Source organism: Cucurbita pepo, chromosome LG02, assembly GCF_002806865.2.
Source record: "Cucurbita pepo subsp. pepo cultivar mu-cu-16 chromosome LG02, ASM280686v2, whole genome shotgun sequence".
Lineage (NCBI taxonomy): Eukaryota > Viridiplantae > Streptophyta > Magnoliopsida > Cucurbitales > Cucurbitaceae > Cucurbita > Cucurbita pepo.
The window spans coordinates 8,564,751-8,591,291 of record NC_036639.1 but is presented as its reverse complement, the minus strand read 5'-3'; the positions used below and the strand labels follow the sequence as shown (position 1 = coordinate 8,591,291).

General features: G+C 35.6%; 1 protein-coding gene and 1 pseudogene across 1 annotated transcript; one reads left to right on the top strand and one right to left on the bottom strand.

Moving 5' to 3' along the window:
- LOC111788417 overlaps positions 1-3,423 on the bottom strand; it is an 8,775-nt pseudogene extending 5,352 nt beyond the window's left edge.
- Positions 3,424-12,223: 8,800 nt separating this feature from the next.
- LOC111787940 (protein STRUBBELIG-RECEPTOR FAMILY 8-like) lies at positions 12,224-21,237 on the top strand. Its single transcript, XM_023668043.1, has 16 exons — positions 12,224-12,504; positions 13,492-13,624; positions 13,706-13,777; positions 13,850-13,915; positions 13,995-14,066; positions 14,171-14,242; positions 14,398-14,469; positions 14,559-14,624; positions 14,710-14,775; positions 14,853-15,166; positions 15,248-15,504; positions 15,919-16,190; positions 16,286-16,421; positions 16,485-16,624; positions 16,718-16,874; positions 20,895-21,237. Exons 1-16 carry the CDS (start codon positions 12,429-12,431, stop codon positions 21,045-21,047), a joined length of 2,124 nt encoding a protein of 707 aa, XP_023523811.1. The 5' UTR covers positions 12,224-12,428; the 3' UTR covers positions 21,048-21,237.
- The last annotated feature ends 5,304 nt before the right edge of the window (positions 21,238-26,541 follow it).

Below are 26,541 nucleotides of genomic sequence, written 5' to 3'. Positions count from 1 at the left end.
TTTTTTTTTTTTTTTTTTTTTTTTTTTTTTTTTTTTTGTTTTGTTTTGTTGTTGTTGTTAGCATTTGAAGTTATAGGAAATGAGGTTATAATCAATAGGCAAATCCATAAATCTAAGATAGTAGCCAAACAATCAATTAAAATTTGCCAACAATATCTGTTTACAAAATAAATATAGAACTAGAGGAATATCTTATTTACAGAATTGAAAATGTTTACCTAACTGAAAATCTATTTAAGTAACCAAAATAATTACAAAGAGGAGAAGGGAAGATTTGTTGAAGCGAATTTAAAAATAAAACAGGAAATATGAGAGGGCATGAAACTCCATTCAATTTTGTCTAATACGAAATATCATAATTTTAACAGGTAAATTAGAGAAATAATTTTATAGAGTTCAAACTTGTAAACTGATGTCATGGGCTCACATAGGTTGACTTGGATTTCAAAGGACCGAATCTAACTTTCATTAAGGATATATATGTGACAACGACTTAAGCTAACCAGGTAAGTGGCTCACCCGTCGTAGGTTACGCGTTAATTGTTGTATGTTGGCACGTGCCCGTAGATTTGCACGTGTCATTGAATAGTATGTCAGTTTAATGTACTTAAATACGAACTCATGTGAACGTGAATGTATGTTATGTATGCTGTTTAGTTTGATGTGATATGATATGCATGTAACGATATGTGGTTCCTGAATGACTATGGCATGATTGTACGGAATATTTGAATGTAAACAGCATGAATTGTATGATATGAAATACGGTAAACTACATGAAAACATAACCCCGATAGGAATATGCATGATACGTAAAGAAATGAAAATGAGAATGACATGTAAGCATGAAACGTGACAAGGGGTTATGTTCATTAATGTTAAATGTAGGACTAGTGGGGACCTCATGCATATTGTGTGTTCATGCATCTGGGGGATACCCCTATCCCATCACGAGGGTACNAAAATAATAAAAATAATAATAATTCATAATTAAATAAGTAAAAAGATCACTTAAAAATAAAAATAAAAATAAAATTTACCCACCTCTCTCCACTAACTCCTGTCCCAACTGCATCCTCTTTCCTCAACCCCATCTTATCACAGTTCATCCAAAAATAAATAGAAAAAAATGTCAAATATGGGAAAGAGTAAAATGGTGTTTCAATGAGGATATGATGCAGATGAGAGATTTTGGTCTGTTATTACGGTAAAATCCTATCTTAGATTTTCCTTTTTACTTTATAGTTATAGTTATAAGAAATCAATTTAGGATCAAATCTTCTTTCATATTTTACTCATCAGGTAATTATCAGATCCCTTTTTTTTTTTTTTTTTTTTTTTTTTTTTTTTTTTTTTTTTTTTTTTTTTTNCAATGTGACATCGACGGCAGCATCGTACACCCCGGGACCGTGGCATATGCATAGGGTAGTTGTTTTTTTTTTTTTTTTTCCATTTCATAGTCTAGGTTGAATTCGGTTNATAGGCAAATCCATAAATCTAAGATAGTAGCCAAACAATCAATTAAAATTTGCCAACAATATCTGTTTACAAAATAAATATAGAACTAGAGGAATATCTTATTTACAGAATTGAAAATGTTTACCTAACTGAAAATCTATTTAAGTAACCAAAATAATTACAAAGAGGAGAAGGGAAGATTTGTTGAAGCGAATTTAAAAATAAAANGGGTTAATAAAAGGTGAGTGTAAGTGACATTTATGAACAGGACCCATTTAATGTATATTCTGCATTTCAAGGTATAGTAATGACCTTAGATTAAATAGGTAAAATTTAGGGTCGTTACAGTTGTGGTGGTTCATTCGACTTCTAAGGGAAAGGTTAGGTCTATACTTAGTGACTAGCCACTCTAACATCAAATCCGTAGACTTATGATATTGGATCATGGAAATTAATGAGTATGCACACAATAGTTATCTAGAATCAACATACTTAGTTCATGCAAAATAAACATACATGCTCAACGGGGAAATAACATCCATCAACACCCGGAGCGCAAAGTTCACAATTTCTCATCCTCCTTTTAGCATGAATTAAACATATATCAATATAGCGGAAGCATGAAACATGATTATATGAGTCAGATAATTCCCAACATGCGTCGCATTATGCATACATACACTTCATTAACATATATCCTAAATTCTTTTCATGGGAAAACTAATCATGCGAATCCTACAAGCATTTCTTCCTCATTCCAGGTGGTGACTTACATAATTGACACGTGCCCTTTCGTTTAGCGTTCCTATGTGAATAGGGTGTCCAAAAATATTGATTTTCACTAATTAGGTCATAATTAACATAAAAATATGGTTAAGATTGGAATCGAGATGAAAATTGGGCAAACAGAAGTCGAACAGGCCAAAAACATACTTATACACACGCTTCCACATGTCGAAAGGACATTCCACACGCACCTCCACCCGCGCGTACGGACACACGTTCTGGTGCTGCCACATGGCACACTCGAGTTGGTCAGCTACTAATGCTAACGAGTACGAGTGCAATTGCGAGTACTAATATGATCGTAGGAAAGAAATCTATAATAGTGATAAAGAAATCTAGTTAAACTGAGGTCTTGAACACTTAGAAAAGGATGAAAATTTTTGCTAGAAGAAGAAAATACACGTAAATTGGATCGACTCAACTAAACCAGCTTAGCTAGTTTGGTTAAGCTCGATTTTTTACCCTTTAACTATTTTGAGATACTTAGGTTATTAAGCAGGAGGAAGTCTCATAAATTTTCAAACACGGTAGGTAGCCATTCTAAATTCCTTATACAACCATACATGTAGGATCGACTTGGATCGGCATGAATAAACTAGAGTTGAGTTAATATTTGAATTCATACATGATTTAGCCCGAGAACCATAAGATATGGTTGCTTGGGCAAAATAATGTAAATGCATTCAATCCGCTATTTTGTTATTTTTTTAGTTGTATAATAATAAGTTTGCTTAGTCAATGGATATATGAGTTAGGATCGTTCCTTCACCTCGTTGATTTATTGAGTAGAACAAACCACATTTTCCAAGTTTAGTAATGAGTAAGCTACAATATGTCCTCCACTCATAGAGCAATCGGGAACATAGCTTAATTTCAATGCTAGATTCTGATTTAGTTTCAATCGCTCCGCTCGGACAAGAGATAGATTGAAATGGAGGAAATAGTTTGGTGGTTGTGTGAAATCCAACGAATCATGAAACTTTATGTAACTTACAGACGCTTTACGTCCAATCATTCTGGATAATGCTTGCATCCTCGATATTACCGCGGCTGCTGGCAAAGAGTTAGTCAATGCTTAGTCCCCAGATACCGTCATTGCTTCTCCTCCGAGAAAAGAAGTTTACGACCCGTAGGCCTTCCTACCTCCATGCGGCATTGCTCCGTCAGGCTTTCGCCCATTGCGGAAAATTCCCCACTATTGTCGTGGCTGGATTATATATATATTTGATGAATTTAAAATATATATATATATATATATATCAAATATGAATTGAAGGTAATGTCGGCTTAAGGAATCATTTTCAAAGGTGTAGGTCGCTATCTTTTTCCGGTCAAAAAACGATATTGGGCTGGAAATGGACTTGGGGCAGTGGGCCCACGCGATCACCGTATTAATGAATTATGAGGGCTTTTTTGGTTTTTTGGCACAATGTGAAAAGTGAAAAGTCAGAGACGCCATTGGAAAGTCCAAAAAGAAGACAGTCCAAAACTGGACATTTTGGTCATTTCCTCCCAAACGAAGCCTTAGTCGGTCCACTCCTTTGGGCCCACTCCTTTCTACACCTCTTTTTTCTTTTCTTTTTTTATTCTTTTAATTATTTGTTCTAAATAGAATATTCATAATTGTAACGATACAATTATGAAATGTAAAGTTCTTTTTTAATATTTTAAATATAATATATGGGAATTTGTACTAGATAAAAGATATCATATAACACATACACATACACGTTTATGGCCACTAGGCACGTATCATCATACATAAGAATTCTTCCAACTGAACCAAAAGTAAGGTCATTTACTTAGTTGACCTAGGCCAAAACTAGTACGACTCTTGATGCTAGCTTAAGGTTGTTCTGTGAAATTTAATTCTACCAATCGATTACCACAATCATAAATTAGAATTCTATTATGAAAATTGGCTCATCTAATTTTACATAAAATAATTTAAACTTACTTCAAATAATTTAAACTACCTAATTTTGACCTGATATAATTTAAGCTTGATTCTAAATAATTTAAACTAACTAAATCTAATTTTTCATATAATAATTTTAGGTTTAACTCAAATAAGTTAAATTAGCTAAAAGATAGTCATACTAACCTTAACGCTTCTGAAGAGTTGAAACTAGTAGGATAGAGTCCGAGCGTATCAGATTAGTCAAAATGTTAGCCTGGAGCCGTTAGAAAAATGTATTCTCTGATTGGCTTCGAACCGTTTAAGTGCGATGAAAAGAAGTAAGAGACTTTCTTTTTACAATGTAGCCTAACTCCCCACTTTTTACAGGCTACTAGAGGCACCCTAACCTAGGCCATCGTTTAGCCAACCTAACTCTAAGCCCTTAACTCTGTGGATAAGCATGCTCTACAAGGAAAACACTTAGTCAAACACTTGGAGGTAAAACATACTATATCATGCATACAAGCAAATAAGCTGAAGATAACATCCATCAATCACCTAGAGTACATATCACAATACTAAACAAGAAACGACACCTGATGGTTACGTTACTTACCCTTCGCTTTCACGTGTCCTTCCAACATGTTTTGTTTTCACTTACTCTTCGATTTTAAGAATGAATATAGACCAACACGAGTCCTTCCAACATGTTTTGTCTTCACTCACTCTTCACTTTTAAGAGTGAAATCTATCCCTACATACCAACACGAGTCCTTCCAACATGTTTTGTTTTTACTCACATGCATTCTAGGAAAACACGAGTAAACTATTCCTACAAACTAACACAAGTCCTTCCAGTATGTTTTGTCTTTATTCACATGCACTCTAGGAAAACACGAGTCCTTCCAGCATGTTTTGACTTCACTCACATGCATTCTAGGAAAACACGAGTACACTATAGCTACAGATTAGGGGAGTACATTCAACCTGACAACCTGACAACCCGGACCAACCAACTCGAACTATAAAGGTTGGGTTGGGTTGGATTAGCATTTCGGGTAGGGTTGGGTTATTTTCGAAACCTGAACTGAATCGGTCCAGTTTTGGGTTCGTGGGCAAAACCTTTAGGTTGTCCCAAGCCAAATAAAAATATATAAAATGTATTAAGAATATTTTCGTATCAATCGGTTTGCCCAAGTGGTGCTGAGGCTAATCTAAGAACACTATCATTTATACCTATGCTTAAATTATTTTGAAATAAATGCTTATAGCTTTCAAAAAAAAAAAAAAAAAATATATATATATATATATATATATATATATATATATATAATTCTAAAGCGTATTTTAAATTTTAATGTATTTATTGTCTATTTGTTTTCTATTATTTTAAAACATATTAGAATAAGCTAACATACAATTATTATACATTTTATATAATTTTTAAATAACTATTCCCATAATATAACTATTCCCATAATACCAAGGTTTATTAATTATGATTTATACCTAAATTATTTTGGAACAAATGTTGCGTTCAATGTTCATAAATTATATATATATATATATATATAATTTTAAAGTATATTCTAAATTCTAATGTATTTATGGTCTATTTGTTGTAATATTATTATATCACAATTTATATATATTTTTAATTTTCTAATAGTTTAGGACTATAAAGTCACAAATAAATAAGCATATTTCAATTAAATATATATATATATATATATATATATTTTGGTTATATACAATATCTTTAAACTAATCGTTTTTTATTGTTTATTTAATTTCATGATCTGTTATTATATTTTTGTTACTTTAACCAATTCTCAAGAAATGTCGGTATTTAGTTGTCTTTAGTTTTATGATAATGTTAAACTATGTTAATATGTTACAATTTTCGCTCGTTGTTTATTATTATTATAATTATTATTGTGAATAATTATAGATTGATTTGTATTTGTGTGTGAATATATTTCATCTAAGATTATATTCAATAATTATAAGGGTGATAAATGAAACTTAAAAAAAAAAATTGACAACCCAACCGGAACCCAAACCGAAAATAGAGGTTTGAGTTGGGTTGGGTTGTGAAAAGTTTCGGGTTGGGTTGGGTTACCAATTCAACCAACCCGAACTTTTGGGTTGGGTCAAAAAATCTCTCAACTCAACCTAACTCGGACCATGTATACCCCTACTACAGACCAACACAAGTCCTTCCTGTATGTTTTGTCTTCACTTACATACATGCTAGGAAAACCCGAGTCTTTCCAGCATGCTTTGATTTCACTCACATGTATTCTAGGAAAACTATGAGAAGGCCACCCAACATAAAATTACTCTAGGCAAAACACGTATGTGTACCTTATTGATATAAGTAGTGATTTTTAATTCTTTTAAATCTTTCCTAAACATTTTATTCTCACGATTGCTCACAATTGGACGTGTGATCTCAAGTACCCCTGGATGGAGTTCTCATAACATAAAAAATATATATATATATATATATATATATATATATATATATATATATATATATATATATTTATGATTAATGATTGTGCATGGCTTCTCACCTAATGCAATTATAAAAACGCGGCGTTGAAATTTAATATTTAAATGATGAAAAAGAAGCAAAAGGTTAATTAAAGAAAACCATAATTACTAATGATATTGTCACTAAATTAATTAGTATAAGAATACCAAAAGACCATGTTACCCTTTTAAAATTATTGAGATTGCAATTGCCTTTTCATACCTTCCATTGATTCTTTGTTATTCAATTTTAGTCGTCAATTTGTTTTTTCTTAATGCCCTTTTTTTAATTAAAATATTTCGTACTTTTTTAAGGTATTTAATTTGTAAAGAAGAACTTATGTATTATTTTTTAAATAAAGGTATAAAGAATAGTTGGTGAGTAAAGATAGCGTTAGAATATTGAAATATATATAATCTTTTTTTAAGAAAAAGAGAGGCAATGGATTAGAGAGATAAAAAGAAAAAGGAAATGATTAAATGTATCTCTTTTCTTTTTTAAAATTCATGTTTAATATTTATATATGTTTGTATAATTAGCGGATTTTAAACCGATGGGTGTCGAGAATGTGAGATCCCACAATCCCACATTGGTTGGGGAGGAGAACGAAATACGGGTGTGGAAACCTTTCTCTAATAAACACGTTTGAAAGCCTTGAGGGGAAGCCCGAAAGGAAAAGCCAAAGAGGACAATAGATGGGTCTGGACCGTTACAAATGGTATCAGAGCCTGTGATGTCCCACATTGGTTGGGGGGAGAACAAATCACCCTTTATAAGGGTGTGAAAGCCCAAAGAGAACAATATCTGCTAGCGGTGGATCTGGGTCGTTACGAATGGTATCAAAGCCAGTCACCGGACGGTGTGCCAGTAAGAACGCTGGGCCCCAAAGGGGGGTGGGTTTGGGGGCGGTCCCATATCGATTGGATAAAGGAACGAGTGCCCAAAGGGGGGTGGGTTTGGGGGCGGTCCCATATCGATTGGATAAAGGAACGAGTGCCCAAAGGGGGGTGGGTTTGGGGGCGGTCCCATATCGATTGGATAAAGGAACGAGTGCCCAAAGGGGGGTGGGTTTGGGGGCGGTCCCATATCGATTGGATAAAGGAACGAGTGCCCAAAGGGGGGTGGGTTTGGGGGCGGTCCCATATCGATTGGATAAAGGAACGAGTGCCCAAAGGGGGGTGGGTTTGGGGGCGGTCCCATATCGATTGGATAAAGGAACGAGTGCCAGCGAGGACGGTGGGCCCCGAAGAGGGGTGGATTGTGATGTCCCACATTGGTTGGGGAGGAGAACAAATCACCCTTTATAAGGGTGTGGAAACCTTCCCCTAGCAGACGCGTTTTAAAGCCTTGAGGGGATGCCCGAAAGGGAAAACCCAAAGAGGACAATATCTGCTAGCGGTGGATCTGGGTCGTTACAGAGCCAAACACCAGACTATGTGCCAGTGATGAGGCTGTTCCCCGAACGGGGTAGACACGAGGCAATGTGCTAGTAAGGACGCTGGGCCCCGAATGGGGGTAGATTTGGTGGGGGTCCCACATTGATTGACCTAGCCACAAACGACTCCATCACTACTATAGATAGTCGGGGGCCATTGAGAGTTACATTATAAACATAGGGGAATGACCTAAAGTTTTACGTGTCATACTTTAGCTCATACATAGTTAGTATATTCACATATCATGTTATAATGTTTCATACTTAATCGAAAACATCATTCAGATTAGGGGTTAAGTAAAATTACTGGGCCCTACATAGTAACTCACGTGTCGTGCTACACCATTTCATATTTAAACATAATCATCACTAAATTAGAGCTTAAGTAGGATACTAGGTCCTACATCGTAATTCTCTTCTCAAACGATAACATTTCGTTTACTTTTATAATTATCATTTAAGTTAAAGCTTAAAAACTACCCAACTAGCTACTTACCTAAAAAAACTATCGAATGTGATAATAGTATGTTCTTTTTCTTTATAACTCACGAAAACGCTAGTCAAACCCTAATACCGTGTTAAAGTTAGCACCATTCAAAATTGAATTGATTCAACTAAATTAGTTCGAAATTATCAATTAGACTTGAGAATGGACCGACCTAGCGATGAACATTTTCGGTCAACAATAGCTACGATCAATGTTTAAAATGTTTAGCCACATGTCGAAATCTTAGTGGATAAAATATTATTTTTCGAGATAGTTGAAAAAATATCGAGTAAAATCGTTTTACTAAGTTTTCCATACTTTAATATTATAAAATTATTATACTTTTAACGATTGGTTGACCTAATCTGTATATGAATATTATCTAAATAATGTATTATGATAACTTTTATTAAATAATTGAAAAAATCATTAATTTTCATGATTTTTATATTTGTATTACTTATATTTTTAAATATATGATGAAAATTGTATGATTTGTTTTTTGAAAAAATTGTTGTCCTTGTTGGCATTCCTATAAATTAGAACCCGACAAACTTTTGTCACAATAATTTCCCTAAAAAAAATAAAAGAAAAAGAGACATCATATGGATAAGAGAAATTAAATCTCAAATCATAATGTTGACTATATTGCTATAAATGCTATCCAATATCATATTAAAGCTATAGCTAAAATTATATTTGAACGAATGGATATACACTTGTTTGATATCACAATCTTAATGCATATAAAATTAATATATTCATAATCGAAAGATCATCTGACATCTAGATCTATATCGATTTAAAAAATTTTAGATAGATTGTAACAGAAGTTGGAGGGAAAAAAGTGGGGGGAGGGAGAGTCACCGAAAAATCGCGGAATTCTAACGAGAAACCAACACTTCTAGAAATTCCAACCAATCTTGCATCCCTCCCCTAGTTTATGTTATATTATGATGTAATTATGTTGTAGTGATGATGTTATATATTGATGTGATGATGTTATGTGATGATGTGATGATATATATGATATCATGACGATGTAAGATATATGATGATGAGATGACATAATATGATGTTATTCTATATAAAAATGATGTGCATGTATTAAATGTCATGATGCATTATACGATGATTTTTCTAAGATCCAACACTAGTTAATGTTAATGATCGTATGAAGACAATGGATGCATGTTACTTAGAGTAATATATGGATAGGTATAGGGTTATGTCATAAAGATGAAAATTATTGGGACTCATGCATTTTATGTGTACATATATCGAGTTATTTTCTCCATTAATGATGATGAGTATTGACGCGTACACTATGATGATGATGATCATCATGCCTCGCATGATACTCGAGGGTCTGATGTCCTCTAGATGTCGCTACGGACAGCTAGCTCGACTATGATGGGTCCAAAGGGGTGCGAACCGCTTGGAGATCCACGCTCTCATGTGTGAGTTATGTGTAGGAAAATACTATAAATTCAATTTTATCCTGACGGGAGGCCACCCCTATGATGGTTTAACGATAGGTCCCTAATCATGAGTTGCATGTGTTTGCATTCCTTGACCCCAATAGTGGGGTCACTTACTAAGTATTTCTTACAATACTAAAGTCGTGTGTTATTTCTTTTTCAGGTAAAGGCAAGACATTCCTATACGGCTGACAATGACATCGCTAGTCAAGACCATGACACATGCATAAGATAGTGGTATTTTTATTTCTTAGAGTTTAGGTTAGGATAGGGTGTTTTTTTACTTTTATTGTTTATTTATTTCATTTAGTTTTCGTTATGTTGTTTTAAAGATGTGTTCGAACACATAAGTCCATAACAGTGTTTTATAATAAAGTTTTAAATATTTAATTCTGCATAAGAGCATAAGTTATGATAACGATAGCAACTTTAGGTTTATAGAAATCAAGGTTTTCTTTTTTTTTTGCATCCAAATGAAGGTTCAAAATCTCCAAGAAACTTCTATCGAACCTCCCCTCAGGGAAGTGGTAGTTTACCTCGAGACGTTTGTCATTGGAGTCGAACTTCCTCTGCACCCGATCTTCGATGTTTATTTATATCCTCTTGTCTCTTGAACTAGTCATCCACGTACCCCTCTTTCTCAATTAAACATCGGTACCTAATTACCCTCGCTCTTTAAAGAACGATATTAAACACAACAAATTCTTACATTTTCATACAAGATTGATTAACAAGAAACTTGATATATTTTTAAGTCTACGAGTAGTTCTTTTATATTTAATACACTCTATCCATTAAAACTCTCATTCTCATGAGATTTCATGTAATTTAACATTTCAAATGCTAAGAACGTGCTTCTAATTCAGTCCAATCAGTATTACCAATGCAAAAGTGTTGAAATATAGAGTTTTACCATGAGTCAAGCCAAAACGATTCAGCTACTCATGATGGTGAAGAACAAAAATAAAACATTAATTGAGGAGATGAAGAAAGACTCGTGTTTATTTATGAGTATAGTCTTCACTCTTATAAGCGAGAAGTAAGTAACGTGACCATGTCATAGAGGAATGTGAGACCAATAACTACAAAATTTGAATTTTGAACTCTAACCTGAATCCCGAGCATCAATTATTACAATAAAAATGATGATAAAATGTATAGCTTCACAACACTCAACGCAAACATGCTTCTTATAAACCCGACATAACTTAATCGGATATGATCTAGTTCTAAGTATAAAATAACTTGTATTTCTAGAATTATTAGTCAACCAAGGGGTTGACTAAGCGTCGAGCTTTCTTCTTTTGTACTTGGTTTTCGGCTTTGCTCCTTTGTTCAAGCCTTCCTGATTTACTGGATTTTTTAACCAATTGTGTGATTAATTATATCCGTAACAACCATGGCTAAAAGTGTTAAAAGTTAGAGACCAAAAAAGTTATCTTAAATCTCGCGAGTTAAAGATGTCAAGTAAAACACAGAGATCCAAATACATCCAAAGTCAACCTCAAAGATAAAAGGTGTTCTTCCCATTTAACTGTTTTTCGTATTATGTATCTTAAATACAAAATTTTATAAAGTTTTTCTCACAAAATCTAAGAATTTATACTTAAATGGTAACTAGAAATAAAAACACTTATTAATGAAGACTTAAAATCTTGATTTATTACCAAAAATTAAAAAAAATATATTTATCTTCCAATTAATAACGTAGCAAAATTGGGTATTGAAAAATACAAATTACCAAATTTAATTAATATGGGTAGGATTCTAAATCACTCCTAATCTGTTAAAGAATGAGAAACAGGAGTGAAATTGAAATTGAAAGTCTAATCTTTATTAATATTCAATAAAAAAAAAAAACGTTGAAGAAAGAGAAAAGGGTAAAAAAAAATTTGAAAAGATTTGACGTAACCAAAAATTTAGCATTAGAACGTGAGAATAAAAGAAAAGGATCTAAGTGAAGTGGAATAAAGAAAGGAGAGATGAAGAAGAAGAGAAAATGAAAATGTATGTACTCATCATACGTTGCTTGCGTTGGCTTACATACAAAATCTCACCCTTTTTCCTGTTTTTCACTAATTTCCACACTTTTAATTCCCCCCTTTTTCTTTTTCGCCGACACACTCTTACTCCCATTTTCCCCATTTTCCCATTTTTTCCCCTCTCTCTATCTCTCTCTTCATAAGCTTCGAATCTCCTTCTCTCTCTAGCTGTCATTTTCTTTTATGGCGATGCTTCCTCCCTCTCCCCATTGATCTCTACTTCATTCTTGCTTCTGCATGTTCTAAACCCTTGAAGAACAAGAGGGTATCAGAGCACTGCTGAATGTGTTTGGAGGTGTAATGGCTTTCTGGGTGTTTTTCTTCTTGATCTTTGGTTCTGTTCCGCTTGTTCCTGCTCTTACTCTTGCTTCTGATGGTGGGTAATGGGTTGATTTCTCTTTACCTTTCCATTTCCCCTTTTCTGCTCTGTTTTTTGATCTGGGATTGCTGGATTTGCTGGATTTGGGTTGTTTGGAATGTGATTCGTGTATGTTCTATTGGGATTTTGATTTCTTTGTTGTTTATATGTCTATTGATCTCTGTTGAGAAAACCCAGTTCAGTGATTTCCTCTGTTCTTGTTGAGTTATGAATCTTCTGAAAGTGGACAATGTTATACGATTGTGGAGAGTCGTGATTCCTAAGATGGTAGTAGAGTCATGCCTTTAACTAAACCGTATCAATAGAATCCTCAAATGTCGAACAAAGACGTTGTGAGCTCAGTCAAAAGTGAGTCGAGTGTCGAACAAAGGGTGTACTTTGTTCGAGGGCTCCATAGACCTTAGTGGAGGCTCTATGGTGTATTTTGTTTGAGGGGAGGAGTGTTAAGGATGGTTGGGAGGGAGTCGCAAAGTCACAAGAGCTTATGCTCAAAGTGGGCAATATCATACCCTTGTGGAGAGTCGTGATTCCTAACATGTTATCAGAATCATGCCCTTAAATAACCCATATCAATAGAATCCTTAAATGTCGAACAAAGACGTTGTGAGCCTCGAAGGTGTAGTCAAGAGTGAGTCAAGTGTCGAACAAATGGTGTACTTTGTTCGAGGGCTCTAGAGGAGTCGAGCCTCGATTAAGGGGAGGTTGTTCGAGGGCTCCATATACCTCAGTGGAGGCTTCATGGTGTACGAGGATTGCTGGGAGGGAGTCCTACATTGGTTAATTTAGAGAATGAACATGTGTTTATAAGTAAGGAATACATCTCCATTGGTACGAGGCCTTTCGGGGAAATCCAAAGAAAAGTCACGAGAATAGCTCAAAGTAGACAATGTCATACAATTGTGGAGAGTCGTGATTCCTAACAGAAAACTCTTGTTGTTTGGCAAATGATTGTTATTCTTCTCATGTTTCTTTCTAATGTTGTAGTTCAAGCTTTGCAAGTTATATACACCTCATTGAACAGTCCTCCACAGCTGACTGGCTGGATTGGTAGTGGCGGTGATCCATGTGTTGAGTTATGGAAAGGGGTGACTTGTGAAGGCTCTGCTGTTGTCTCCATGTGAGTGATACTCATAATTCCTTTATGGCATTCTATTGCTTGATTGCTTTAACTAATCTGATTTGCTGCTTATTGCAACAGTGAGATTTCCGGGTTGGGGCTGAATGGCACGATGGGCTATGCGCTCTCGAGCCTTATTTCATTGAGAAATCTGTGAGTGTTCTATGCTATTTTCCTATCATGTTCTTGTGGGGTTCCCAAATTTGATAATCTATGTTTTTTCAGTGATATGAGCGACAACAATATTCACGACACGATTCCTTACCAATTACCACCGAACCTCACGAGCCTGTACGCGTAATCATGGTTTTGATTTGGTTCTTTGTTTGTTCTTGTTTAGTTGCTAACTTCTGTTCAATCATCTGTGTAGAAATATGGCAAAAAACAAATTAACTGGTAATCTTCCTTATTCACTTTCCACCATGGCTTCTCTCAATTATCTGTGAGTGATTTTACAGTTCAATATATCGGTCAACGTTTTTTTAAGCTATTAAATTAGAATTCGATGCCACTGACCGTGTTTCTCCCTCGAACCCTCCCGTTTAGGAATATGAGCCATAATTTGCTAGCTCAGGCGATAGGAGACGTTTTCACGAATCTTACTTCCCTGGGGACCTTGTAAGATTCTTCCTTGAATCGTCCCTTTCGGTTCTTTGTTTATGTAATAACTTCTTTGTTCGCTCTGCTTCCATTTTCAGGACTTTTAACGATGTCGATCATATCAAGTCATATTAATGATATCTCATTGAGCTTATCGTCCAATGTTTTTTCAGGGACCTTTCTTTCAACAACTTTACCGGGGATCTTCCGATTTCCTTGAGCTCATTGTTGAATATTTCTTCTCTGTAAGCTTTTCAAACTCCGGCGTTCTTTTCTAACGACGATTAAAAAGCAGAAACTGATATTTTAAGTCGATTCGTTCTTCGTTTTGTAGCTTTTTACAGAACAACCAATTGACTGGTTCGCTCAATAATCTTATCAGTTTGCCTCTAACGACGCTGTAAGTTCTTATGTAATGTGGCTCCAGCTCCTGTCGGCTGTTATCTCGTTTCCGTTTCATATTTCTTTTTCTCTTTTCGTTACAGAAATGTAGCGAATAATAATTTCAGTGGATGGATACCTCAAGAACTGAAGTCGATCGAAAATTTCATGTCAGTGATTGCTTATTTATCTTAGATATATTAAACTGTTACATAATGTATTTAAATATATCGTCTACGTAAAACAGATACGATGGTAATTCATTCGACAACAGTCCTGCACCTCCTCCACCCCCTTTCACTCCACCTCCTCCTGGTCGATCTCGTAACAGCCCCCGACACCCTGGGTCCGGCGGTGGCAACCACACTGCCTCAAGCTCTGATAGCAGTTCATCAAACTCGAAGAAAGGCTTGTCAGTTTTGGAAATAGTAGGGATAATTTTGGGTGCTATAATTTTTGTCCTCATTGTGTTGGTTGCTTTTGCTGTATGCATCCAGAAGAGAAAACGGAAGAACATCGGTCTACGAGCTTCGAGCGGAAGGCTGTCTATTGGCACTAGCGGTAGGGGATAATTAGCATTAGTTATGATTCAGTTCGACTATGACGATCAGCTAAACATCTTGATCTTAACCTTTGTTACAGTGAATACGGAGGTGCACGAGCATCGGGTTAAAAGCGTTGCTGCTGTTGCAGATATTAAGCCACTCCCTGCGGAGAAAATGAATCCCGAGAGATTACAAGCGAAAAACGGATCGGTGAAAAGGATAAAGTCCCCTATTACTGCAACTTCTTACACTGTTGCTTCTCTTCAAAGTGCAACAAATAGCTTTAGTCAAGAATGCATAGTCGGTGAAGGCTCTCTCGGTCGTGTTTACAAAGCCGAGTTTCCAAACGGGAAGGTAACTTCGTCTCATCTTCAATAATACGTCCCAAAGAGTGAACATATACATTTAGAATCAGTTTCTGATTTCTGAACTTGTGCACGGTTCTGTTTCGAAACACGATGCTTGTTGATCTACCCATTAGTTTCTGTTGCATCGTTGGTTGGAAGTTGTGCACGGTTCTCTTTCGAGACACTATGCTTGTTGATCTATCCATTAGTTTCTGTTCCATCGTTGTTTGGAAGTTGTGCACAGTTCTCTTTCGAAACACGATGCTTGTTATCTATCCATTAGTTTCTGTTGCATCGTTGGTCGGAAGTTGTGCACGGTTCTCTTTCGGAACACGATGCTTGTTGATCTATCCATTAGTTTCACGAATTAGTCGCTACCTATAGCTTTTTGAATAACATACTGTGATTTAATTCCTCATAGATAATGGCAATCAAGAAAATCGACAATGCGGCGTTGTCGCTACAGGAAGAAGACAATTTTCTTGAAGCGGTCTCAAACATGTCAAGATTGAGGCACACGAATATTGTGACACTAAATGGTTATTGCGTCGAGCATGGTCAGCGTCTTCTCGTTTACGAGTTCATTGGAAATGGAAGTTTACACGACATGCTCCATTTTGCTGAAGATAGTAGCAAGACACTGACTTGGAACGCCCGTGTCCGAGTAGCACTTGGAACAGCTCGAGCTTTAGAGTATGTTCGAGTTCATTACAAGCTTCGATAGTCTCTTCTCGAGTTCGAAAAATGCTATTCCAATTTTCGTCTAATTCGGAACATTTCTATTGTAGATACTTGCATGAGGTATGCTTGCCTTCTGTTGTACATAGAAACTTGAAGACAGCAAACATATTACTGGATGAAGAGCTCAACCCCCATTTGTCTGATTCCGGTTTGGCTGCTTTAACGCCCAACACAGAGCGACAGGTTAATACTCAAGGATTCTTATTATTTCGAGCTCGTAAACGTGTTAATAAACGATTCTTGCAGGTTTCTACTCAGATGGTTGGTTCCTTTGGCTACAGTGCTCCGGAGTTTGCCTTGTCGGGAATATACACCGTTAAAAGCGATGTGTACAGCTTTGGCGTGGTGATGTTGGAGCTGTTGACGGGACGAAAGCCGCTTGATAGGTAAACTATTCTCCTCAGAACTAAGTTAGATACATTTGATTAAACATATCCATTTCTTGCTGATATTTCTCACATCCCCTTCGTTTTGTTCAGTTCGAGGGTGAGATCGGAGCAGTCGCTTGTGAGATGGGCTACTCCCCAACTTCACGATATTGACGCCTTAGCGAAAATGGTCGATCCTACTTTGAATGGAATGTACCCCGCAAAATCTCTATCACGCTTCGCCGACATCATTGCTCTATGTGTTCAGGTAAACTTCTTTAGGTAAACTTCTTTAGTAACTGCGGAATCTAACTGTAACAGCCCAAGCTAACCGCTAACAAATATTGTCTTCTTTGGACTTTTTCTTTCGAGCTTCCTCTCAAGGTTTTTAAAATGCGTCTACTAAGGAGAGGTTTCCACACCCTTATAAAGGGTGTTTCGTTCTCCTCCCCAACCGATGTGGGATCTCACAATTCACCTCCCTTGGGAGCCCGGCGTCCTCATTGGCACTCGTTTCCTTCTCCAATTGTTATGGGACCCCCAATCCACCCCTTTAGGACCCAACATCCTTTCTGGCACACACCGTCTCGTGTTCATCCCTATCGGGGCTCAGTCTTCTCTCTAGTACATCAGCCATTGTTTGACTCTGATACCATTTGTAACGGCCTAAACCCACCGCTACCAGATATTGTCCTCTTTGGGTTTTCTCTTTCGGGCTTCCTCTCAAGGTTTTTAAAATGCGTTTACTAGGAAGAGGCTTACACACCTTTATAAAGGGTGTTTCGTTCTCTTTCTCAACCAATAGGGATCTCACACTAACTAACTAAAACGAAAACAAACGTAGTCCTTGGGATTTTTGTACTCTCTCTCTTGTTGGAAAGAGGGATAGTGAAAGAGATAGGAATAGATGAGAATAGATAGAAGCTGCAGTGCTTTATTAATGTCTACTGACTTGATGCTTAGAGGGTTACACAATTCCCGTATTTATAGCTAATACAGTGGACCAGAAATAGTAAATCATAGAAATCTAGATAAACTCAAATCTAATAACAATCTCCTAAAATCTTGTTAGTTTGAATATTTGAATCATATCTAACTACTCTAAATCATATCTTGATTTTGAATACTTTGAATCATATCTCAACACTTCCCCATGATTCAAAGTTGCAGATGTAAGTACAGAGCTTTTCTTCTGACAAGACCTTCGTAAGTATGTCTGCTTTAACCCGTACATTGTCTGTCTCAGCTTGTATACCTTTGTTTCTTTGTCTTCCTTTATGAATCCCTCTGGCGGTCTTACATAAACCTCTTCTTGTAAATCTCCATAAAACTTTTCGTTTGGTAGGTAAACCATATCCCATGTTTCATCTTTCTTAAAGGACTGCATCTCTACTGTCATGGCTTTCTTCCCGTCTTCAGTTGCTTCTTCATAATTCATAGGGTCTGAAACAGTAAGAGCAAATTGACATGATGCATATATGTCAGCTAAAGATTTATACTTCCTTGGAGGTGTCTCATCTGAAAGTTCTTCAAGAGAGGAATTGCTGTTAAGTGATTCTGAAGATGATGAATTTGACACACTTTGTGTTGCAGTGGATGCACTGGGAGATGCACTGGAGTTGACCCTTGTCTCTTCATTTGGGGAAACTTCAACTGTAATCTTTTGCTGCTCCTGTTCTTTACTCCAATCCCAACTCACGTTTTCATTAAATATTACATCCCTTCTAACTAAAATCTTTTCACTAACGGGGTTGTATAGTTTATATGCCTTTGATTGAGTACAATAGCCAATGAAAATGCATTTTTCAGATTTTTCATCAAGCTTTTGACGAGTTTGAGGATGTTTCAAAGCATAAGCAACACAACCAAAGATTCGTAAATGACTTACAGATGGTTTCCTTCCATGCCATGCTTCATAAGGAGTTCGATTCATAACCGCCTTTGTTGGTGAGATGTTTAATAGATAAACAGATGTTGCTACGGCTTCGGCCCAAAATTGGTTTGGAAGTCTCCTTGCTTGTAACATACTTCTTGCCATCTCCACAATAGTTCGATTTTTTCGTTCAGCGATTCCATTCTGTTCTGGAGTGTAGGGAGCTGTTAATTCCCTTTGGATGCCCTCTTCTTCACAAAAGAGATTGAAATCTTTAGATACGAACTCGCCACCTCTGTCTGTGCGAAGAACTTTAATGTGACAGCCACTTTGGTTCTCTACCATAGCTTTAAAAATCTGGAACTTCTGAAAAGTTTCTGACTTATGTTGTAGGAAGTAAACCCAGCTCATGCGACTATAGTCATCAACGAATAGTAAAAAGTATATACTTCCACCCAAGGACTTCGTTTGCATTGGCCCACATAAATCAGCATGAATTAGTTCTAGATAATGTGAAGCTCTTTTAGCTTTTCCAACAGGAAAGAACTTCCTAGTCTGCTTGCCATAAATGCATCCTTCACATAAATTAGTTGAGTCAATTCTTGGTAATCCGAAAACCATACCTTTATCCCTGAGTATTTTCAGGCCGTTCATATGAAGATGTCCATATCTGAGATGCCATAATGTTGAATCATCTTTCATGCTAGCAGTAAGAGCAAAATCCTCCATGTTAGAAACATCAAGTGGAAACATCTTATTTGAAGTCATGGCAATTTCAACTTTATGGCCTGATTTCTTATCTGTGATGACACATGTGTTATCATCAAATAGAACTGAGTGTCCTCTGGTCATCAATTGTCCAACACTCAATAAATTGTACCCTAAATCAGGTACAAATTGAACATTATCTAATTGTTTTATCTTACCGTGACTGGTTTCGACTTTCACTGTACCTTTTCCTTCAACTTGCATCTCTTTTGTATTTCCAAGTTGCACCTTAATCTTTTGCGTCTCATCAAGCTCTTTGAATAAGGATTTGGTGCCTGTCATATGGTTCGAGCATCCGCTATCAACAAACCATAAGCTACCTTTTTCCGGATTAGTATCCATGCACGCCACAAACAACTTTTCTTCTTCTTCTTCATTCTCTGCTGCAAAATTCATTTGTTGATTTTTATACCAACAATCAGATTTTGTGTGACCATACCTTCTACAATGGTAACATTGTATGACATTCCTTTGTTCATTGAATTGTCTCTGTCCATCACTTCTCCACCTGTTATCACGACCACCATGGAAGTTGCGAAATCCTCCTCTTCCACGACTTCTACCTGCTAAATGAATATTTTCTCTTTCGTTATTGGTTGTCTCCTTCACTTGTAGTGCCTTTTCTTCGTTTCTTTCTGATGCTCTATTGATTCTTGCCTCATGAGCCTGAAGCGAGCCCATCAGTTCATCAACGGAGAGTATGGATAGATCCTTAGCTTCTTCTATGGCGGCCACCACATGGTCAAACTTTGGAGTCAAGCTTCTCAACACCTTTGCAACAATTGTTTCGTTTGAAATTTTCTCTCCATAGGTACGCATCTGACTGACTATTGCCATTGATCTTGACAAAAAATCAGCAATTGATTCGCCATTCGTCATGAGTAGAGTTTCAAAATCACGTCTTAGAGATTGCAATTTCACTGTCATGACCTTTGAGTCTCCTAGAAACTCCTTCTGTAGAATTGACCATGCCTGCTTTGATGTGGTTGCTGCTGCAATTCGTGAAAAAATAGTCTCATGAACTGCTTGCTGAATAATGAATAGAGCCTTGGCATCGTTTTTCTTGGTTTCTCTTAGTCTCTCCTTTTCTTCTATTGTGGGTTCTAATACATCAGCAAACCCGTGCTCCACCAAGTCCCATAGCTCCTGCGATCTGAGCAAGGTCTTCATCTTGATGCTCCACCACTCGTATTTCTCACCATTAAATATTGGTAACAACGGTGCAGAGGAAGAAAAACCAGCTACTGCCATTTTTGTTTTGTGAAAGAAAATAATCACTCGCCCTCGTGTCGAACGAACTTGGCTCTGATACCACAATTGTTGGAAAGAGGGATAGTGAAAGAGATAGGAATAGATGAGAATAGATAGAAGCTGCAGTGCTTTATTAATGTCTACTGACTTGATGCTTAGAGGGTTACACAATTCCCGTATTTATAGCTAATACAGTGGACCAGAAATAGTAAATCATAGAAATCTAGATAAACTCAAATCTAATAACAATCTCCTAAAATCTTGTTAGTTTGAATATTTGAATCATATCTAACTACTCTAAATCATATCTTGATTTTGAATACTTTGAATCATATCTCAACATCTCTCTCTCTCTCTATTCAAAGGTATTAGTTCTAAGAATTGAGGCTTTTGCAGCCGGAACCCAAATTTCGACCACCAATGTCGGAAGTAGTACAGGCATTGGTGCGTTTAGTGCAAAGAGCCAGTGTGGTTAAGAGGCATTCGAGCGACGAGTCGGGTTTCAGTTACAAAACGCCAGACCACGAGGGAGTTGAGTTGCAATTTTGAGTACAAAAAAAACACTCAGAAGCCAGACCATAGGGCTGAGGGATGATGAGACAAGCTGTTGTAATTAACATATTTATTATTGTTGCAAGTTTTTATAACTTATGGCCACATTAGAGTGTATAGCAACCAAGAAATGGTTTCTTTATAAGCTTTTCTCTTCCCTTCAATAATAATATTATTTACTTCAAAATTGCTTCCAAACAATATTAAATAAATTTTAATTTTTTAGGCTTATATGAACACGTTATATCTCTGAATGCTCGAGCATCAATAAAATTTAAATTTTTAGGCTTTTATTACGTATCATTTATTACTATTTCCATATAGTCTAATTTATTTTATTATAAATATATAACTTTTACATCATTTAGGTGTGATGGATTAAACAAACGTTCTTAAGCTTATGTGAACACGTTATCAATAAAATTTAAATTTTTAGGCTTTTATGAACATGTTATATCTTTGAATGCTCGAGCATCAATATTATTTGTGTTTGAGTCTGGTTTAGTTTGTTTGTGTGAGATCTCACGTCTGTTGAAGAGGGTAGTGAAGTATTTTACCTCTTCTTACCTTACGTATTTTAAAAACTACGAGAGAAAACTTGAAATGAACCGTTCAGACAATATTTGCTAAACCAATTCAAGATAATTTCAAATAATCGATTATTTGAGTATTATTTACAGAGAGAATTCTTATTTATTAAAGTTTATTTATTAAAATTATGATATTTAAGAGGAAACAATGTTAAAAAGTTTAAAAGTATTTTTAAAATATAATAGTATTTTAAAAATTTTAAATAAAAATTTAAAAGTATTAATAAAATTTTGAAAGCTATTTAAACCGTCCAAATAAATAAATAAATATATATATATATATATATATATATATATATATATATATATATAAATAATTTTTGAAATTAAAATATTTTAGAAAGAATTTAATAATATTTTGAAAAAACAATTTATTGTGAAATTTACACATTTATATTTATGTATTTAAAGTTTATAAAATATTTGAATATTTGTAGGTTTGTTTTTGACAGATATTCTCATAGTTCGTACCATTTGCAGTGAGAGAGGGAAGGAGGGTAGGGTTACAGTCTTCACGTGACACACGTGACGGTTGCTTGCAGAAAGAGGTAAAAAGGAAAAGGTAAATCACAAAATGACAAATCTTATGCACTTCGCCAGCTTTTACCATATCTCATTTTACAATACTTTTATTTTACAGTGGGGGTAGGTTTTGACTGAGTTCGTTATCAACTCCTGAATTTTTTTTTTTTTTTTTTTACAGTGGGATAGCTTTTAATTGATTAGTTAAGAACTCAGGTTAATAATTTGTTAAAATTGACGGGTTTCCATATTAGTATTGTACCGACCTCAATACAATAAAGAGTGTTCCTTACTTATAAATTCATGAACTTATATTTAATTAGTTAATGTAATTCTCTTTGAAGTTTCTCAAGCCCTCAAACAACCTCTTCTTGATTGATGCTCGACTCCTCGGAAGCTCTCCAACAAAATACACTATTTGTTTAACACTTGAGTCAGTTTTGACGATGTTTTTAACGCTCGTAACTGATTTGTTCAGACACCTAAGAATTTATTGACATGGTTCAATTAATGACGTTCTCGTACCATGTTAGGAACTAAAGAATCTTAAAGGACTCCCCTACGTAAGAATAAAGGCTTAAATAAGTGATTTCAATGTCTTAGTAAAGAATTATAAAAATAATTAAAAGTGGCAATTTACCAAAACACCCTTAAAGTTTGAAGTATGTACGAAAATGTCATTGAATCAAAGAGTCAAATTCACTACTGTCACCCGTCTCAGAAAATTCTTTGAAACTCAAGATCCAATCGTTGGTTTTTCTCCAAATTTGAACAGCCTCTAAAAGACTCACACCTCATTACATCTATCGATGGAAATTCTAAACTGATGTTGGCGAGACACTCGTTTGAGTAAATATGTCCAAATATTTTAGAAAATTCAAGCTCAAATTGAGCTCGATTTTGAAATAAACAAGGTAAGTTCAAGTTTCAACTATAAATAAGAAGTTCTAAGCAACGTTTTAGAATAGCCTTGGGATTCCTAAAACTTGAGATTGAAGCGTTTAGATTTTTGGGTACTTTTTCTTCGGATTCTCTTTTAAATTCAAGGGCTATAGTTAACCATTTTCATTCAAACCAATTTCTACATGTTTTAAATGAACTCCCGAGCAAGTTTGATAAAAGATCCGAGAGTTGAAAACGTCCCAAATACATACCCCAATTCGAGTTTTCTTGGCTAACAAGTAATAAACATTCAAAAATTCACTCTTCTCTAGATCAACACGAACATACGCAATACAATCAAAAGTTCTCAAGTGAAAGTACTTAAAATTTTTTCTTGTCCATACTTCTTTTGGCAACTTGAACTCTAAGGGTACTGACGGTTCTCTATTGATCAAGTAGACTGTTGTATTTACAGCATCGGCCTTGTTAATCGAGAACTATCATTGGCAATCTAGAATGAATCCTCATACTCTTTGCCCGCTCATTCAATGTTCTATTCATTCTTTTAGCAACACCATTTTGTCTTGTTTTACCGGGAGTTGTTCTTGTTAATCTAATTCTTCGTCTCCACAAATGCTTTTAATTATGAATTGTCATATTCTCCTCCATTGTCATATCTCAGACATTTGATTTTCAAGCCAGTCTGATTTTCAACGTCAGCTTTCCACTTCTTGAAAGTAGCAAACACACCTGACTTGTGTTTCAGGAAATAAATCCACACCTTCCTGCTGGAATCATCAATGAAGGTGACATAGAACTTTGATCCGCTTAATGATGGAACTGGAGATGGTCCCCAAACGCGACCATTTCCAACTACACTCTCTTCAATTCTCTGCCAGTATTTGTGAAGTTAATTCATTTCTGTTTGCTCATAACGCAGTTGTCACAAGGACCCATATCAACAGATTTCAGATCTTCTAAAACTTCTTTCGCAACCAACATCTTCATTCATTTGACGCTCATATGTCCAAGTCTATTGTGTCATTGATCGCTTGTGGATGTATATAATAAAATGGTGTAAAATTTATAAGATTAAGTGCAAGCATAAGTTACCACAAGTAGCAAGTAATAAGTAAATTATCGATTACACATAGAACCTATCTTTTTTATTAAGTTTATCGTTATAAATTAAGTGAGTTTTTGGCTAACATTCAAATGCGGTTAGTGATTTTAAGCTAATTAAATAAAATTAATGCAGAGTGCCACGGTTGTCGAAAAACAGAAAACGATGAGAAAATCAATAATAATAAAGAAAGTTCAGTTAAGAGAGATTAAATAGATAAGTTGCTGAGTTTTGTGGTAGATTTTAGTTCATTCTAATAGATTCCCTAGCCCACTTTCGAGCTCATGCATAGTGATTAATTCCCTAATCGTTTTTTAATTTCTATTAACAAGGAATTATTCATAACCCTTCTATTACCCTTCAGGTCTCCTTGCTATGAAACTAGAGTATTAAAGAGGATTTCATTGCTCCCTCTCTTCTCCCGAATAAGAGAACAACTATGTATGTAAAGTAGCTAATTAAACATACATGTAAATCATTAACAACAACTCTTTAATAAACTAAAATCATACCGTCAACATACTTAAACTATATAAAACTCTCTCGCCTCCCCTATAAAGTTTAGCTCTCCATACAAACTGAATTAAATAGAGGAACTCACATCTCAGTCATATAAAATTGATAAAATAAGAAGAGAGAGTAAGGAAATAGAGAGTTATCAAGCTTTGTTGCTGTTCTTCAATGGAAGTTCCCTTCCCTTGAGTTCTCACGTCCACCTCTTTGCCCTAATCGATCACTCTTGGTCTTCTTTTCCTTCTACTGTCACAGATGTTGGATTAGAGTTATTCTTCCGATTTCCCGATTTCACAACAGTAGAGCCTGCTGCTGCTGTGTCTAATCCGAAATTCTGCTTCCCAAAGTGTGGCTCTCCATCTTTTTAGGTACCATTTTCCTATAATATTGTTTGTTTCTTCCCATTGGCTTAGAAAGAACAAAATTTTCCACTTAGGATATTTGTAATTGGGTAGTCAATGACACACGTGAATTGCTGATGTGGATTAAAATTTCCATGTCATCCCCGAAAAGTTTGCTTTTCGAATTGCTTCAATATCAGGGTTAGTAATTTGTTTATAGATTTGCGAGCAGTGTTGTTTCCATATTTGCTACAACATCATGGTTCAATATAAATGTTCTGAAATTTTGTTATATAACTCAATTAAATGTACAATTAGGCTCGATTTAATGTAAAAAGGCTTGATATAACTCTACTTTTGAAGAGTTATCAGCCACTTGGATTTGAAGCACTTTCAGCACCATATTTTGTGCCACGTGCTACCATTGTAGCACCATTCACAATCTTCCATGAACTCTTTCCAAACTGTGTTGCATAACCTGTGCTATCCAACTAACCAATAGAGATCAAGTTCTTCCTGAGACCAATAATATATCTAACATCCTTTAATGTCCTTTGATTATCTACCAGAGTTTTTATGCAGACATCCTATTTTCCTTCAATCTCCAAGGCTATGTTGTCAGCAAGATACGTCTTATTTGGAGACGAATGTAAAGATGCATCTGAATTCAAAATCCAAGGTTCAATCGGAGTGTCCACAATGAGGATTAAAGCATCCCCAATGTCTTCGGCTGAATTTAAAGAATCATCGCCATCTTGCTTTCTCTTTGGTCTTGAACAATCTGTCCGAAAGTGACATTTTCTCCACAACTCTAACACGTTATGTTTGGTCTGTTTGGAAAATTTTACGGTTCTTTGATTTTGATTGACTTTTGTTTGGGCCCTTCAATTTACTTCTTCCCCTTTGGTCAACACTGAGAGCACTACTAAATGAATCTCCAATTTCTTGTTTGAGAATACTTTCGCTGAGAACTACATCTTGGATTTCATCAAACTTCAGTTTCTCAGATCCTCAGAAACTGCTGATCGCGACAACAATAGTATCCCACGACTCGGGTAAAGATAACATCAAAATCAGTGCTTTAATTTCATCATCAAAATTAATTTCCACCGAACTCAATTGACTTACAATCATATTGAATTATATTGAATTCATTTATATGATCAGCAACAGATCCACCTTCAGACATTTGTAGATTGAACAATCTCCGCATCAAATATACATTGTTCGTACATATTCGATAACACCTTCAACAGGTCCGACATCGTCTTCTCCTTGATGATGTTGAACGCCATGTTTTTGGATAGCGTCAATTAGATCAACCCTAAGGCTTGTCGATCCTTGAGCTTCCACTGCTCCGTGGTCATGGTATTCGGCTTCACCCCCAACAGGGGTTCGTAAAGATCTTTCTGGTACAGATAATCTTCAATCTGTATCTTCCAAAAACTGAAATCGAATCCATCAAACTTCTCAATTCCAATCTTTGAAATTTCCATCTTTACATATCATGGTGAATCTCT